Genomic DNA, 14,716 nt, shown 5'->3' with positions numbered 1-14,716 from the left:
TCGTCCGAAGATGATAACAAATCGACAATTGATCCGCACGCAAAGCTTAGTTTTAGTTACAGCATCTTAAGTTTGCGGTATTTTTGTCTGGGAGGACCTTTTCTCGGAGGCTCGAGGACACTCCGAGAAATCCGTAGAAATTAAGATCCGCTTACTTCAGACACTACACAGTAAAAGTGCGGAAGAACGTTAAATGAGTATAGGAAGAAAGACGGGCTAAAAACTTCATGATTGTGTTAGGGAGCCGAGAGTTCTAAAACGAATAGAAAAGGTTTTCTTATGCACAACAAGAGCACGGTGTCAAGGGATTAACGCTGTTTTCATTAAAAAAAAATCCTCAAAATACTACAAGCGAGCGTTAATTTTCAGGTTGGAGAGTCTTCAAGGAATTACACCAATTTCAAGAGTTCCGAGTAGAGTTCCAGGTGATATCAACCACACAACTTCCGCTGCAATGGATAGAAATATTCTATCGTGAAAATACGAGCATGTTTTTCAGCCAAAACAGCTACATTTGAAAATTATTACCATCATTAGCATCACTTTTCTCCTCGTCTAAATATCATTCGATCCTGAGAAGATATCTGTCGGCTAAAATTTACAGGTCATGATGGTAAAACCCGGAGTGAACTGAATTTATCGGGAGAAATGGAACGCAGGCTGCTCGAGATAATTTTCAATTGAAAGTCCGAATAACTTAGTAAACCGAGATTGCTTCTGTGATCGACCAAGAAAAGTCAGCTGCTACTGCCTTCTACATCTCGGCTCAAGGGATCTGGACTTACTTATCGTGGACGGTGAGGTCACCCCAGCCTGAGCTCACCACGGCGTAGGAAAGGAAAAGAAAGGTTTTTGTTCCGTAACAGGACAGGCCTCCTCTGTCTAACGCTTGATCATGGATCTTTCAAAGTACACTCCATTCATAAGACACATTTTCAATCTTTCCAGGAAAAACTCAGTTTGGATCCAAGCGAAAACAAATCGCTTCGGTCTCTAACTTTCTGAAAAAGGTTGTCAGAGTGGGTTGCTGAACGTTCTTACTTCTGTGACAGGAGCCCTGTAATCGCGCTTCGGTTGAGGGAAATGTTTGACATTTGAACTCTGTCGATAGTTAGGTAATATTAGAAAGCCCATGTAAAGATAATAAATACTATTTTTTATTTTCCTAATTCTGCGCTAGTTATGTCATTCAACAAGAACACCACTACAAGATATTTCCGATAGAAGGGAAGCTTTTCCCTAGGTTGATAAAAGATTGAGTGAAACCTTACATGGAGAAGTAACAAACGCTCTCTTTTCCCAAGTCTCATACCCAGACCTTCCATGACCAGGCGATTGTCGTTATAGTTACATGGCAAGATCTGGATACGAGATAATTTTCCCCCTTCTTACATCACAAGATAAATAGATATTAACATGACTTTAAAGTAAGAAAATAATTGTGCCCTCTTCAAAAATTTCAAAACTCAGGGCTGAAAATTCATAGTTTTAATTCTGCCAATTAAAAATGGTTAAATAAGAATTCATGATAAAATGGCGCTAAAAGTGAATTGGAAACCTGTATGTATTGGAAACCTCCAATTTAACGGGTCTTTCACTGAACAGATCCACAGCAGCTCATGCCGAATCCATCTCCAATCTCGGAAACGTTATCGCGGTTATTTGAACTTTCTGCGATCTGCTTTTCTTTTTTCATTTCCAAATAACCCATTAAATTGTTCCTTAACAATGAATACAACAACGTTTTTGGCGAATCATATATTGATCGCTAAATTAAGTAAAAAAAAACCTTCTGTGAAACTCACTCAATTTCACGGCCGAAGACTTGAATATACTGATTCAAAATGTTGCATGAGAACATGGGTGACGATAAAAGCCCCATGCCTCACTTGATGAGTTTCACCAACTGGTTAAGCAATTTTTTCACCAATGCCACGAATAAAAATCCTCCTTTTCCATTTTCATAGGGAAACTGATTTTAGAGGCAAAATGATGTGCAAGAACTCTGAAATATTTTGATATAAAAATAGCTAGCCTGCGCGTTACAGCAAAACGCAGCTATTGATAACTTATAAATTATAATTATAAATACGAGTTCTAATTCTTAAAAACCTGAAACCTATTGCACGGAACATTTTTTGTTTACAAACACTCCCATTACCATCGTTACCCGTGTCTTGATTAATAATTTATCTGTATTTACAAATGCAAAAAGGCATTTTCCCGCGAAGTCAACGCCGTGGCCATGTTGAAGGGTAACTTGGAACTTGCCACATTTAACGGATTGTAAAAAAAATTATTTCAATATAAGAATAACACCTCTTATTGAGTAATAAATGAGATAGGTCTATATGCTCCCTTAGAGCGCACGAGGTAAGTAATTTACACTGCTAAGTCCGAATGTTAAAGCATTATTCTCAGTCTCCTTGAAAGGCATTGTTCGGTCATGTCACACAGCAAGCTGGAGAAAACAAGACCGTTGCGTGACTCGAGGTAATAGAGGCAAGGACTGGAACATCAAAGGGGGTAGGTCACGATATTCTGATTCATTAGGGTAGGGAAACAATTTAAGGTAATATTCAACCATTAATAAACAAAGATGATCAACGATGGGATAGATTAAAACGGAAAGAAAAACCGTGACGTGGCTACATTAAGCTAAGAAAATCCGTGATGTCAACTACTAAACACGTCCCACGATTTACGAAAACCTTGCCAGTTCCAGTACTGCTCGGTCTGCATCTCAGTGAGTCTGGAAATGGTGCGTTCAAACGCAAAGATTTCTTCCTCGGCCGTAAAGATGGCGCTTGAGTTTGCGTCGGACTGCAAAATACAACGGCAGGAAACACTTACATACACGAACAGTTAGTGTGATCTTCATCCATGTCTTGCAGACGTACAATTTCGACGAAAGCAAGTTCAGTGTGATGCAGAGAAGTGTTTCAAAACGTAAAAATAATCCTTAAATGTGGTTGACCACGTCTCTTCCTAATTTTACACCAGTCTAATCGCAATTGTAATCTGCCCAATGCAGCCTAAACAAAGTCCTCCGCAAAGTGTTGTAAAAAGCTTTATAAATTCATCATAATTAGTTCAACTAAATACAAATATAAATAATGTGGAACCTTAACGAGCGACTCCTTTGCATAGAGTAACGCACAGCCCATTACTTAAAAATGAAATCTCCACGGCAGTTTACACGGCATACAGAAAAACAAACAAAAACCTTACAGCTGATAAGTCGAGGTCGTCCATCAGCTTTCGTTTAAACTCGTCGTCATTTGTGGTCAGTGGAGTTGCGTTAAAGAGCTGACCGATTGGGGTAGCCGCTGAGCATATAAGACGAACCTGGAGGGGAAAAAGAAAAAAACTTAACGTCAAAAGGGGAAGTTCATTTTTCGGTTTCCGGAAGATTTGTTTTTCTTTTCTTACCCTGTTATCATAAAGAGCATCAATGAGCGTGATAAACCTCCTTGCCTCAGTTTTTTGAGAAACTGTCATTTTGGGAATGTTGCGCAAAATAATAATGTCAAAGTGTTCACACAGGGCTAAATAATCCGCAGCTCCCAAAGGCTACAACAAAACAAAAGAAAAAACAGTTAAATGTCATCTTAAAATCCACCCATGCACTACTGATCGAAACTGGACACAATACATCGAATGAAATAGCATTAACCCTTTACACTCTAACATCAGTATACAATTTCTCCATACTGTTCTCTCTATTTCCTAAAGTGCTGACAAGGAGAATTCGTTTAACAATCAAGAGCTTCTTGAGTTGATGATCATTTCCTTTATTCTCGTGACCTTCATGTTTTATTCAGGGGTGATATTGTAAGGAGAAATAAGATGCTTGTCACTTCTTAGGTGTCAAATAGTTCGATGCACATTAAAATCGATTCAAACCGTCTCCTTTCCTTTTGGCCTAGTTTCCTTTGGTAGGCTTGGAATTAAGAAACATAGGAAGTTGTCCACCTAATTTTAAATATCAGTCGTATTTTTTTCTGATTCGGATGATGAAAATTTTTAACGGTCTAAAAAAAGCAACCAAATACACTTACGTCGCTCTTTAAACGTAAAATTTTTTCCGACGTCTTGAACAAAAGGTAAGCTATCTTTAGCGGTAAAACCTCATATCACAGCAAGAACCATTAAGAGCAAAGGATTTCCCCTTCAAAATACGTTTTATTTTCAATACCTGCGCACAAAGTTCCTCAAATGTAAAGTCTGCGACTCTTCCACAAGTGCGTGGGGCGTTCAACTTCCTTGTACCAAGCACTTGAATTGTTGTAGGACCAGGGCTGCATTCAGCATTTTCTATATCGGAACAACGCATACTTTGTGTTAGAGAGTGGAAGTAAAACATAATTACAAAGCAATTTCCAATTGAATGTCGAAAGTTATCCGGGATCACATTGGTTTTGCTTTACTTCGCTCTGTGATTGGTCCAGAGAACTTGCGCCCCTCTCTCAACCAATCAAAAGCAAAACTAAAGCCAATCTTGACTCAGTCGCCCACGTGTTCCCGCGCTTTAGGCAGCTTGGTCGTTTTTATTTGGAGCTTTCATTGGTTCTTAAGATATTTTCCTCTCCTCTAATTGGCCGTTGTTATTACTTTGGTCTTGGTTTCACGACACTCAATCGAAAAGCGCGCTTATCAAGGGAAGCAAATGCAAAAGTTTATCCCGTAAAACATACGTTCAGGCTTACTATTAGCATCCTTCAACGTACTAGTGCCTACTTACTGACATAAAGAGCAGCTAATCAAGTAAATGAAGACTTTACAGAAAGGCAAGAGAGTGAAATAGCGCGGAGATATTTGAAATACTAAGCGGTCCTCCGCTATGCTTCCTTCCTAGACCATCACCGTTAAACGAGAACCTAGCACACGCCACTGACTAATCACATTTAGCGAACAAAACTTAGCCGTCTTAACATGTCTACAATAATTTTCTTGCGCATAACTCTATGAATCAGAGGGGTTCCATGTGTCAAGGTAACTTACCGTTTCTCTGTTGCTGAGCTAAATTAGCGAATATCCAGTCCAGTTCATTGGTTGTCTCTTTTCCAAGAGAACTAGCGAAAGTGAATTAATAAAAAAATAAAAAGTTAATCACTAAAAATAAATCATTACGTCGATATCAAACAACCCACCGACCTTACTTCCTAAAGAAAAAAAAAAACATTCCAGTCCTTGATGACCAAAGGACTGGAAGGACAAATTTGGAGAAACCTGATGCAGTTAATAAGTAGCAAAAGTTATCTACCAACCTGAAAAATACCTTTCCAATAAAGGACATGTCTGAACATAAAAAAGGATGAAAAAAGACTGTTAAAACCAAGTAGTCCATAGACCTCAGCCCACCACCGTGACTGAGCAAAAATGTTATAGCGCGCACTTTCCACATCACCACCAGTAATCAAAGTAATCTGTATTTGATACAAATTATTTTGCTATATACCTAGACTTTCACTCAACAAAACGAGCACTGAGATTGGTTGATTCTTGGTCACATGCCCCTGATCAAATTCAATTGTATCCCTACTGGGATACAATTGTGTAGTTGTTGCCTGCACACCGATTACAATTATTTATAGCATGTTTTTACCTTATGATCGTTTAAGGGAAAGTCTAAATATGCAACAAAGAACTAAATGTGTGGTCCAAGGGAAACTATTTAGTTTTGTTTTCCCTCAAGTCCTGATGTTTCCCTAGACTTTGTCTAGGGAAACATCAGGACTCTCTGGAAAACAAAACTAACTGTTTCCCTTGGGAACATACATTAAGTGTATAACATCTATTGTTCCAGTAAGAGTCCTGTTAACCTCTTCAACATTAAAGTATTATAGAATATTAACTTACCTTGGAGGCATGTAAACAGGAATTTTTATAAAAAAAAAAAAACACTCAAAGAGAGTGTTAAAGCACACATACCTGTTCTGCGATAATCTATACCAGAGTCAAGACAAAGAACTTTGCAATTTTTCTATAGCAAAGAAAAAAAAAGGGAAAAAGTCATTTAAGGGTCAACTTTCCTTTTATTGAACAAAAAGAAATGCATACACACTCACAGAATTATCTATGTAAATCTCTTTAAAATCTGATTGACACAAAGATTGTTTAACTTAAAAGTGCATGAATCCTGATGTCAAACAAAGGAGGCCTGGAGACTACTCTGTATTCAAAATTGCCATGGGCTATATAGGGAAGGGGGGGGGGGGGGCAGCAGAGGGTCTTTAAGGATAGGAAGGAAAGATGAAATTCCAAAAAGATTTGTTCAAGATTTCCTTCAATAACAACATTATCATCATAGGAAAATTTTCCAAATCCACAATTATATCTAGGAAATCATCTACAGCCTCAGTAAACCAGTTATTTCAAATCTAAAGGCAAAGCTTGAAGATTCCAGTCCTTTTAATATAGCTGCAATAGATTCAAATGTTCAGATGACCAGTTCCTCACCTTGAGAATAGGTATAAAAGGAATGAAGTTGCTTCTTTGAAGGCCATTTTTGTACAAGTCTAACCAATGAGAGTGAAAAGGAGAGAAGTGAATATTCATCACTGACATCATTTCCCTTGACTATGTGCTAGTTTGCAAAAGGCTATAGGTTCACATCTACTGGCAATTTGTTTTTTTTTTTAATTTTAAAGAAAATAAGTTTAAAAGAAACACATTTATCTTTCTGAAACACTGACTGATAGCATAAGTACATTCTGGTGCATACCATCTGGATGTCTATTGGATGTTGCAATCACAACAACTCCTTGTTCAAACAGAGCTGTGAATAGTCTTTTTAAAATCATTGCATCTGCAATGTCTGTCACCTGTGAACAAGAAGAAAGTTTGTTTAAATTTGTCAAAAATACATGATCTCTAACTCATGGGAGTTAAAGGGTTAAAATAGCCTGTGCAAGAAAGAAAGGTATCAATAAACATAGCTATAAAATAAGAAGTGTCACCTGAAATTCATCAAAACACAAAAGCCACCACTTCAAACTGATCTGCTCAGCAACAGGTGGGATAGGATCATAGGGCTGTGCTCGTATGGACTTGGGGTCTCTTGGAGGAAGACTAGCTTTTAATTTGTGAATACCTACATAGTGCAGACAAAGTATGGACATGTATCAAATGGTCAGTCTGCAAAACACAGCTCTTAGTTGGTGTAGAGGACACAGAGTACATCACCATGGAATTTCATCATAACCAGAAATAAGAAAACAATGAAAACAATAGTGTGACATATACTGTGTCTTCTACACCAAGTAAGAGCCGAAAAAGGAAATTTTACATATCTGTAAGAAACAATCTGTACAGTCATCAATATAATGAACATAAGCAAGGGCTTCAATAACATTTGAAGAAGATGGCAAAAGCTGTAAAAAGAGGGTGGGTAATAGAGGCTTGATTGAAACATGCTGTCTATAATTACTAACACAGGGCAAAGATAAATACATACTTGAGTGGACATCCAACATGAATGAGTGAAAATGAACTCTTTGTTTCTTTTCAACAGGAACTTCATCATAAAATAAATCCATTAACATTGTCTTGCCACAGCCTTGAAAAAATTACATTGTTTTAAAAGAGTCATGATAAGTGTAAGATATACTAGAAAAATCTCCCAAAACAACAACTTCCAATTATTGGACAGAGAGCACCTACTAAACTAAAAAGTACATTAACCCTTTAACTCCCAGAAGTGATTAACATGAAAATTCTCCCTATTATAACTATACATTATTCAGCAAACAAGTAATGAGAATATCAAAGTTATCAGGTAGAAGCCGTTATCTTGATCTAGCATCAAGTTCTCATAACTGCTATCTTGATCCAACATCAAGTTCTCATAACTAATTTACAGGGAAATGTGTAGCAGCTGGAGGGGAGAATTAACAATCAGATCTTGGGAGTTAAAGGGTCAAACCAATCAAAAGTAATGAATAAAAACCATTAAAGACAAATGTCATCAGGAGCTTTTGAGAGCTTTATGTCATGTCAACCATAATGTATGTCTTCATGACCTCTAGCTTGGGAATGCACAAGTGAAACATCAAAACTGGTTTTAGTATTGCATGTTATCAGTAGAGAAAAGGGTTAGACTTTTCAAAACCAATCTCAATGTGTACAAAACTGAAAAAATAACCCTAACCCAAAGCAATCCTCAATTGCTTTTGATAGTCAAATAAAAGTTGCACTATGGTTGAAAAGATACAAAAATATACAAACAGTAACTTTAATCTAATTATAGTAATTATAACAGATTTGTTTTAAACTATATCATAAAACCAAGCGCTGTCCAGCCCCAGCTTAATCAGGTATTTAGTGACCACTTCTTACCTACACTGCCATGAAGATAAAGACCCACAGGAGTTTCTTTATTACTCTGCAGCCCAAAAACCTGTCAAATAAAGTAAGAGTCTCAATTGCCTAACTAAGCTCAAAACAGAAAACATTTAAATTAAGGATAATAAGAAATTTAAAATATCAATGCTCTATAATTTGAAAAAAACAAGCTGTCCTTCCCAGTAAATACCTTGGACTTCATTTTATTAAAAAGGTATGCACTAAAACTTTGATATGGAATGTCATAAAAAGTTTGTGAGAATGGAGAAGATTAAAATGCAATCATTTCATTCAATTTGAAATAACATACCTTACTAAAAAATCCACCACTAGTGGGCTTATAACTAACTACATCATTGTACAATCTTTGTAGATGCTCAACAATTTGCCTCTGATGTCTATCAAGCTTTAACTTTCCACTTCTGACTGTTTCATCATATTTTTTCAAAGGGCCTGCCTCTTGGTTATTAACATTTGGGTTTGGTACACCAAGAAAGTCATCTGAAAATAATAAATAACATTACAGATATGCGTTGCAGGTATTGAAAAAAACCTTGTAAATAATTTGGCCACTTTAACATGGTACTGAAATGTAACTAAGTTGAGCTTTTCCCTACAAGTAAGTGAGTGCCCAAAAAGGTGTCTGCTCCACAAGAAGATATCCTGAGAGGCCACAAAACAAACAATTGCACACGACTCTTGATCACAAGGAACATATTAGTCAGTGTTACAAAGATGCCATATACCTGAGTTTGTCCAAGAACTCTAGGATTTCTTTTTAATCCTTGACATCCTTATATCAGTATGTATATTCTCCATACTGTTCTCCATACATTCTCCTTAGTACTGACAAGAGAATTTGTTTAACAATCATGAGATTTTTTATTCTGTGATTGTTCCCTTTATTCTTATGAATAAAGAGTGCTTCACTCAGTGGTATAATGTGAGGAGAAATTAGATGCTAGTCACTCTCTGCGTGTGAATTTCAATTTTATTTTAATAAACTCGACTGACCCTTGAACTTTTCGTATTTGTTGTGAGAGGCCTGCTAAGGCAAAGAAATTGAATTTGTAAAAATATTCTAACAGCATTTGATATGAAAATCAAATTACCAAGCGCAAGATTTAATCCAGATCTTGTTCGTTCCATCAGATGCTCACACATAAATGCAAATAAAAATACACTTACTTGCTGTTCCACTCAAAGCGGAGGAATGGCGGCGAATCCTGATTGAAATTCGAAGGAAATCTCTTGAAGAACCACATCTCGAGGCAGCCATTTCTCGTATGACGTAAATAAAGTAGTTCCCAGTACCATACGATAGCTGACAACTGAACTAAGCTGCGTGGTTACTAAGAACTTGTTTCTAAAACAAATGTTGGGTATAGCGAAAGGCGCTGTTGTAATTAATTATGGCATTATTCGACAGGCTTGCGATCTGGATGGGCATCAGAAAGAAGGAAATTAATGTCCTTTGCATCGGTCTTGATAACAGTGGAAAAACAACGATAATCAACAAACTGAAACCCGCTGCGGTAAAGAGATCTTGGATCATTAAATGAATCACAAGTTACGTTAATTGATCGATCGAAGGACTTCCCTAATTGTTTCTCTTATTTCAGTCTCAGGCGCAAGACATTGTTCCAACTGTAGGATTTACAGTGGAAAAGTTTATGTCACAAAGGTTAGTCTATAAAATTCGCTTTTCTTAACTACAATTAGTAGCCTTCATTTAGTAAGTGCGAGGTTCGCACGCCTTAGGATACTGCCACCGGTACCGGACGACAGGCAAAATCAATTTCTTAACACAACTTTAATTTATACGTGTCTGCTTCCTTAACTACAGCTGGAATTTTCGCACCCCGTTCAATCAAATCGTGTTATCGGTCGAGGCTTAAAATACTGAACTCAAATAAATTCTATATGTGGAACAAGTTCATCTGATACTGCACGCTAGAATTACAGTATGAAATATGCAAGGTTTTCCTGTGTGGAACATGTCAAATCTTTTTTTTATCAACTTTTTTCCAGGAACTTGCTGATTTCACACATTTGAATACCTCTGTGTACCTTTTTAATGCCTGTGGTAGTCAACGAAAAAAATCTGACGAGCTACTTTCATTTTTCTGAGAAACCAGAGTTTTCTTATTTTACTTTGTTGGTTAGTGACACAGATTAATTCTCTCCGTGTATCAAAATCTAAAATCATTCATACATTGTAAATTGCTTTTGTTTTGTTTGGTTGTGCCTGTTTTACAGCCTCACCTTTACAGTTTTTGATATGTCTGGTCAAGGAAGATACAGGACTCTATGGGAACACTATTACAAGTATGTGTATGATAGCCAATTTTTTTTTCTTGATAGTAAGTTTTGTCTGCTTATAACCATGTAAAAAATGGCCTGATTTAAATATTTTTAAATTCAGAAATATATAAGAGACCCTAGTATAGGTTAGAATACATATAATATTACCATGATTTACATCAATTGGTAAAGAAAATAAGACCCAAAGGCTTGTAAGCTTCACACAGAAGTGATTAACATGTAACTTCTCCATAAAGTATCCATATGATATCCAGCAGAGAGGTAGTGAGAATACTCAAACTTATCAGGTACAAGGCATTATATTGATTGAACACCCAGTTTTCATAACCAATTTACGAGGAAATGTGTTGCTGCTAGAGGGGAGAATTAACAATCAGATATTATGAGTTAAAGGGTTAAGTTTGTTTCATTCCTCAAAGTGTGCAAGTGTTGTCCTAACTTGTTTACATATCATGAATTTGAAATTTGGAAGTGAGCCATTTTACATCTCATACAGTGAGAGCTGAAAAGAAAGGGAGATGAGATCTTACTTATATCCCTTATTTGCCTTCCTAACTTCAGCATTATATTTTGTTAAATTTCAGAACTGCACAAGCAGTAATATTTGTGCTGGACAGCAGTGATCAGCTAAGAATTGTGGTAGCCAAAGAGGAGTTAAATATTTTATTACAACACCCAGGTGAGACTGATACTGAACATTTATTAAACATCTGCTAAAATATGCATGTAATGGAATGTAATTTTATTTCTCAAATTAAAGTTTAGTGTAAGATTAGGTGGTCGAATGAGCATCCTTAATGAATCTTTAATGTTTATACATTTGCAAAAATTTGCCCAGATAGAATCTTCAATTTTCAAATAAAACTAATTGTAGCAATCTATTCTAAAATATAACTTATGGTTGGATTATTATGATTGTGTATCAAAATATTCAAGTAATATAGTTGTTTATTTCCAGAAATTGCTTCAAGAAGAGTACCTATTTTATTTTTTGCCAATAAAATGGATTGTAATGGTCTCTCACCAGTGCAGGTATGATGCTAAATAATTTTAGTAGAGATGTTTTATGAATGTACATGACAGGTAACACTGAAATAATTCGCAGTCTTTTTAACTTAATCCTTTGACCCCTTGGAGTGACTAATATCTAATTTCTCCTTTTGATATCAGCCCTGAATCACACACTAAGGTCATGAGAATAAAGGAGATGATCACCAACTAAATAAGCTCTTGACTGTTAAACAAATTCTCCTTGTCAGCATCTTAAGAAATGTATAGAGAACAGTATGGAGATTATGCATACTGATGTTGGGGTGTTAAGGGTTGAGTGACTGCAGTTTGCATAAAGAACACAATCTGTGCCCTTAACAACCCTCCATCTGGATATGTGCCAAATTTATAACCAGGAACATACGGAAGGAATCATACCACTGGATGCAAATTATCAGGGACTGTAATGTAGTCATAGTTAGATTCCAATTGCTGCTTAACTCCATCTTGTTGGGCAGTTATTGATACAATACCATGATAAGATAACTGAATGTATTAACAAGTTGCTGATCAACAAGAATTAGTTGTTCTGCGACAGTTGTAATTAAGTAAAGCCATCAGAGATATCATTATTTCTAGTAGAATTCACTCAGTAACCTACACTGTCATGTAATGACAGGTCAGCGTACAATTAAGACTATTTACATCTTTCTTTTTGGGAAATTAAGAGTGAGTTGAATGTTAAATTTACTTTTCAGTGTTCACAAGCAATGGGCCTAGATTCTATAAGGAATAAGCCCTGGCATATATGGTGAGCAGCTAATTTAACTGATTTCTTAAGGAGCTGTTTTTCTTTTACCCACGGGCTAATTTTAATTGGCAAGGTGCTTTTTAAGAGGGAGGGGAGGTGGGGCTTAAAATTTATCAATTACATGTTGTCAGTAGTTTTTAATGAATTTCAGACCAGAATGCTCTCAAGTTTTAAATTTTGTTTGATCTGTAATTCCCTGTGAGAAGATTCATTATAAATTTATCATTTGAAACAAAGGAAAAAACAATAATCAAACTATTGATTTAATCATACAAACTTAAGATGGCTGCAGTACAATTTGTGTCATTGGTTTCTTCATTAATTTGTCAATGGTATTTTTTGGTTGAATTCATAGTGCAAGTAATGCTCTCACTGGAGAAGGACTCTCTGATGGAGTTGAGTGGCTTGAAGGTAACTTCAACACTACTGCTATTTTTAAACCCTTGGTGTGTGTGCTATTGGGGGCATTATAACACCCCTCCCCCCCCCTTCCCCTCCAGTAGAACTCTAAACTCTTGGTAGTTTTTTCAAAGCGGAGGGAGGGGGACTGTCAAGGGAAAGAAAGAGTCTCCACCATAACACAGTGACCTGGCTGAGACTCTTACACAAGTGTCTCAATTCAAAGTTGAGCACTCAAACTGCCAGGCCGATGAGCCTCCCAAACCCAAGAATATCTGTGTATTTTAAAAGTAAACTTTGCTTTTGCAAATTAAACTGGATCAAATGATTAATCATGCCTCCATGAAACAACTCAACCCTAACTGAAAAAAATCATACAATTGAAGTTGAGTTACTGTCAGGAGTAAATCTATGTGATCCCAGAGACTGCTTGTGATTTGAAGGGTGATACTTGGCTTATTTGAAGAACTAACTAATATGAAGAACTAGCCATTGGTGAACATGTGGATTTCTGCTTCATTTTGTTTTACAGATCAGATTCGCTCAGGAAACTTTTCAGATCAAAGCGGGAAACGCAAAGGTCGTTAACCTTGCACTATCTAAGCACTAGGATTTCAAGACCTTCTACAAATTAGGAAAAAGGAAGTTAAGTTACTTGTACTAACTGTATATGTTAGTGCACAAATACATATGGTTGATCCTATCATTTTCGGTACGGATATGTAGTCCTTTGAAGAGCTCCTGTTATATTGTTATGTAGCCATTATGCTTAATGTATTTTCACTTGGTTCTCAGTGGCTGAAACAGAAGAGCTGCTCTCATCGCTTTATGTATGTACATACTGTTACTGGTAGTGGTTATCAATAGCAATTGTCAGTGAATGCAAAAAACATGTTAACTTAAGTCGTGAATAGTCATAACAAGTGATTGCATTAAAGCATTACAATCTGAGGACCTGTAAAAAATGGCTTCCACATATGGTTGCTGGCAATCACTGTTGGACATACCCATAGTATGATAGATATTATTTTTAAAGCAGTCATGGAACATTATTGTAGGGTTTTCCTAGCTTTTAAATGTTAGCTGTGTAACTGATCGTTTCTCAGAATGAACAAGCACCAAGGCATTAAATCGAGAAGGAAAAAAGGTTCACTAAATATGGGGAATGTTATGGGTCACTAAAATCAGTTGCTAAAAAGGTACTGAACTGCACTTGGGGAATGAAAAGTTTTACCTGAATTTTTCAACTTAAGATGCATAAACTGTGTAGAATTTTCCAGTGACTGTAAATGTACATTCCATTAAAATAAATTCCTTTTTGTAAAACTGGTCCTTGATCAAACTACCAGCAATAGTCCAAAGTACCCACTCTAAATTGTACATTTAATTATAATGTTATAATCCTGCATAGAATGTCAGTAGGTCATTAGTAACTCTATCTCCCAGCCAATCAGTATCTTTGCAACTTAACCTTGATGCAGTCCTATGTTGAAAATATGACAGCTCTTGATTGATAAGCAGAGTCAAAACTAGACACTTTTTAACAAAAAAAATTAGACCTTTTTGTTTTTCTTATCCACTTAATATGTGAGTGAATTAATGGAGTCAGCTGTTAAGACTACTCTCATGAGTTATTGTTTTAAAACACTCAGTTGAAAAGAGGCTCAATCTTGTGGAAAATGTTTATTAAAAGAAAGTTCCACACTTGCTCTCGGCCCTCTTTTGAAGCAATACACCTTTTTGAAAACTTAAGTCATATTCTTTGCATAAGCAACTTCCCTCATCACAGGTATACCCTCACACTTCTGGTACTGGTTACAAAAATTTAAAGATTTACTCTCCATA

The 14,716-nt window shown here is 36.3% G+C and overlaps 2 protein-coding genes across 2 annotated transcripts; one reads left to right on the top strand and one right to left on the bottom strand.

Moving 5' to 3' along the window:
* Positions 1–1,135: 1,135 nt before the first annotated feature.
* LOC113664328 (AFG1-like ATPase) lies at positions 1,136–9,665 on the bottom strand. The gene is made up of 14 exons (XM_027179923.2): positions 9,535–9,665; positions 8,657–8,847; positions 8,341–8,401; positions 7,460–7,561; positions 6,963–7,096; positions 6,728–6,827; positions 6,463–6,521; positions 5,935–5,986; positions 5,271–5,301; positions 5,005–5,075; positions 4,199–4,317; positions 3,433–3,573; positions 3,232–3,348; positions 1,136–2,823 (listed from the first exon to the last, which is right to left on the bottom strand). Exons 1-14 carry the CDS (start codon positions 9,623–9,625, stop codon positions 2,677–2,679), a joined length of 1,416 nt encoding a protein of 471 aa, XP_027035724.2. The 5' UTR covers positions 9,626–9,665; the 3' UTR covers positions 1,136–2,676.
* A 43-nt stretch (positions 9,666–9,708) lies between these two features.
* On the top strand, positions 9,709–14,197 carry LOC113664331 (ADP-ribosylation factor-like protein 6). The gene is made up of 8 exons (XM_089213823.1): positions 9,709–9,881; positions 9,969–10,030; positions 10,606–10,674; positions 11,256–11,350; positions 11,630–11,703; positions 12,420–12,472; positions 12,828–12,883; positions 13,404–14,197. Exons 1-8 carry the CDS (start codon positions 9,759–9,761, stop codon positions 13,457–13,459), a joined length of 588 nt encoding a protein of 195 aa, XP_089069949.1. The 5' UTR covers positions 9,709–9,758; the 3' UTR covers positions 13,460–14,197.
* The last annotated feature ends 519 nt before the right edge of the window (positions 14,198–14,716 follow it).

The sequence above is a fragment of the Pocillopora damicornis genome, chromosome 8 (genome assembly GCF_964200805.1).
Source record: "Pocillopora damicornis chromosome 8, jaPocDami1.2, whole genome shotgun sequence".
Taxonomy (NCBI): Eukaryota; Metazoa; Cnidaria; class Anthozoa; order Scleractinia; family Pocilloporidae; genus Pocillopora; species Pocillopora damicornis.
This window is presented reverse-complemented; position numbering and strand designations above follow the sequence as displayed.

Coding starts and splice junctions, on each gene's coding strand:
- LOC113664328 (XM_027179923.2), bottom strand. CDS start 9,625: ATGGCTGCCTCGAGATGTGGTTCTTCAAGAGATTTCCTTCGAATTTCA. Junction 7,097..7,459: donor CATGTTGGATGTCCACTCAA/GTATGTATTTAT, acceptor TGCACTATGTAG/GTATTCACAAATTAAAAGCT. Junction 5,302..5,934: donor TATAGATTATCGCAGAACAG/GTATGTGTGCTT, acceptor TTTTATGTTCAG/ACATGTCCTTTATTGGAAAG.
- LOC113664331 (XM_089213823.1), top strand. CDS start 9,759: ATGGCATTATTCGACAGGCTTGCGATCTGGATGGGCATCAGAAAGAAG. Junction 9,882..9,968: donor ACAAACTGAAACCCGCTGCG/GTAAAGAGATCT, acceptor CTCTTATTTCAG/TCTCAGGCGCAAGACATTGT. Junction 10,031..10,605: donor GAAAAGTTTATGTCACAAAG/GTTAGTCTATAA, acceptor CCTGTTTTACAG/CCTCACCTTTACAGTTTTTG.